General features: G+C 48.8%; 1 protein-coding gene across 1 annotated transcript; it reads right to left on the bottom strand.

The window, feature by feature from the left end:
- Positions 1–892: 892 nt before the first annotated feature.
- Positions 893–1,447, bottom strand: LOC112466397 (the record flags this gene model as incomplete). The annotated part of the gene is made up of 2 exons (XM_025034460.1): positions 1,145–1,447; positions 893–1,049 (listed from the first exon to the last, which is right to left on the bottom strand). Coding segments are annotated over exons 1-2 (377 nt in total), but the record flags the coding sequence as incomplete, so codon positions are not given.
- Positions 1,448–2,302: the final 855 nt, after the last annotated feature.

Genomic DNA, 2,302 nt, shown 5'->3' with positions numbered 1-2,302 from the left:
GAGTATGCCGCTCAGCGAGTTATGATGAGTTCTGAGCGCGGTAGGGCGAAATCGCCAACCGATGGCAAAATCGACTCACCGATATAGGAGCATAACGCGTAGATCCAACATAATCCATTTAGCGAGTTTCGCCGCGATCTGAGCGCGGGAAAGCGAAATAGCTGACCGACAGCGGATTGGGATTGCCAATCTAGCTATGCGAGAGGGAAGTGCCGTGTAATGTATCCAGCGAGTTTCGATGCGATCCGAGCGCGGTAAAGCGAAATAACCGACCGTAGGCAGGATCGGATTATCGACGTAGCAACGCGAGGCGGAATGGCCGGGTAATGTATCCAGCAAGTTTCGATGCGATCCGAGCACGGTAAAGCGAAATAGCCGACCGTAGGCAGAATCGGATTATCCGCGTAAGAGCGTAATGCGGAGACGCCGCGTAGTCGATCCATCAATAACCGATGGGTTCCGAGCGCGGCGAGGCAAAGGAGGCAACGCGAGGTGGAGGCAAATCATAACCGCAGTAACGATCCCGCGATAAGATTTAGCATAGGGAATCGTAGCGAGCGGAAACATGTAGAATCTTCTGGATTGTTCCAAGATTCGATTCATCGAGCGTAAACATGTTTGTGCGAAAAGTGAAAGCGAGCGGAATGCGGAAGTATTTGCGCTACTGCGTAGCGAGGCATACAGGTGTTGGCCAGATGTACGGCTGTGAACAAAAGGTGTTTGCGCGCGAAACAACAAGACCATTCACGAGGCTATTGACACAGCTGCCGTTTGTAGGCACAGGTGTCCGGCGATCCCCACTCGATCGAGGTAGGCCAGCCGAGCCGAGGAATCGAGGATTCGTCTCTCGGCTCTCGATGCGAATGGTCTCGCATCGAGGAACTCGTCTCACTTCCTATATTCCAACTTAGCGTATTGTGTTGGCTTCCTGTAGTCAGGAGCATCGGCGTAAGATAGATAAATTAATCTCAACGCGTGCGCTAACAACGAGCGAGAGCGAGAACAATCCCGCTCAACGGTGCGTAATTCCGCGAGTCCATGTAACGTAGCTATAACAAACAAAGAGAAATAAATTATATTTTACCTTTGGTTACGGAAATTACGTGTGACGATTATTCGATGGAGACAACCTGCAAAGACTTACCTATCCCAATCGTAATCTCGCCTGTCGGCCGCCCGAAATCCTCCATCGACGAACACGCACAGAGGCTGAGGCCCAGCCAAGCGGTGCTGTCCAGCAGAAGCGAAGGAAGTCCCTTAAACGGAGAGGTCCAACAGGTCCAGCGGGTCGATCCGGAGACAGATGGGAGCTGAAACAGAGTCGTAGAGAGGGGAATTAGCAAAGTCAGCGAAAGGTTGGTCATTCATCAGTATCTTTCTCGATAGGCCTAGGTTAAAATCGAGTGGCGACCGTGATAATTAATGATCTCGAGGGCGTGTGGTTAATGTCGATCCTCCGTCCGGCTACAACTTAACCCCCAACTTCCGGACATCCCTACTCCTTGTCATCCCCACTTTTGGACATGCGCACTCCTTACCCCACTCTTCAGCTGATGGGTATATAAGGAGGAGCGCTCAGCTGGAGCGGCAGTTGAGTTCGGGAGTTTAGACAGTGTGGACCTGCGTCGCGTGTGTTCTAGTAAGTTTCCTAACCTCAAATTGGGTCTCGGCACGTTTTGGGGAAGCTCCGCGCAGAAGCCATAACTTCAAAGAGGATTTTGGCACGTTTTTGGGGAGCTGCGCAGAAACTAAAGAGTAAGAGCATCTGGTGTTTGTTGAAGGTAAGTCACTAGGTTACTAGATTTAGGGATTTTTTCAAAAAAGCTTAATTTTCATGAAAGAAAAAGTCACTAAATCTAGGGATTTTTTGAAAAAGCTTCCTTTTCATGAAAAAAAAGTCACTAGATCTAGGGTTTTTTCAAAAAACGTCGTTTTCATGAAAATAGAGTCACTGGATCACTAGTTTTAAAGATTTTTTCAAATTTCGCGGTCTAAAATTTAGTTTTCATAAACGTAAAGTCTAGTTCGCGAGTTTAAAGCCTTGTAATTCAAATTTCGCGGTCTAAAACTTAATTTTCATGAACTTAAAGTCACTGTTCGCAACTTTAAGCGTGTCTAGTTGCAATTTCCGGTTTGGAAACTTATTTTCCTATCGTTTTCAGATTCTCAGAGTCGCGAAAGCGACCGCGTAAAGCCGCGCCATGCCGCGATGGCACAGCAGTGACAGTGAGTGGTCCACGGATTCGGACGTGGAAATTGTCCGCGGTGAAGGGAGCCCCGCCCACGACACGTCGGCCGTAAG

The sequence above is a fragment of the Temnothorax curvispinosus genome, unplaced genomic scaffold, assembly GCF_003070985.1.
Source record: "Temnothorax curvispinosus isolate PA1 unplaced genomic scaffold, ASM307098v1 QBEX01016142.1, whole genome shotgun sequence".
NCBI classification, from domain to species: Eukaryota; Metazoa; Arthropoda; class Insecta; order Hymenoptera; family Formicidae; genus Temnothorax; species Temnothorax curvispinosus.
The sequence above is the reverse complement of the archived record's forward strand: the minus strand, read 5'-3'. Positions and strand labels throughout refer to the sequence as shown.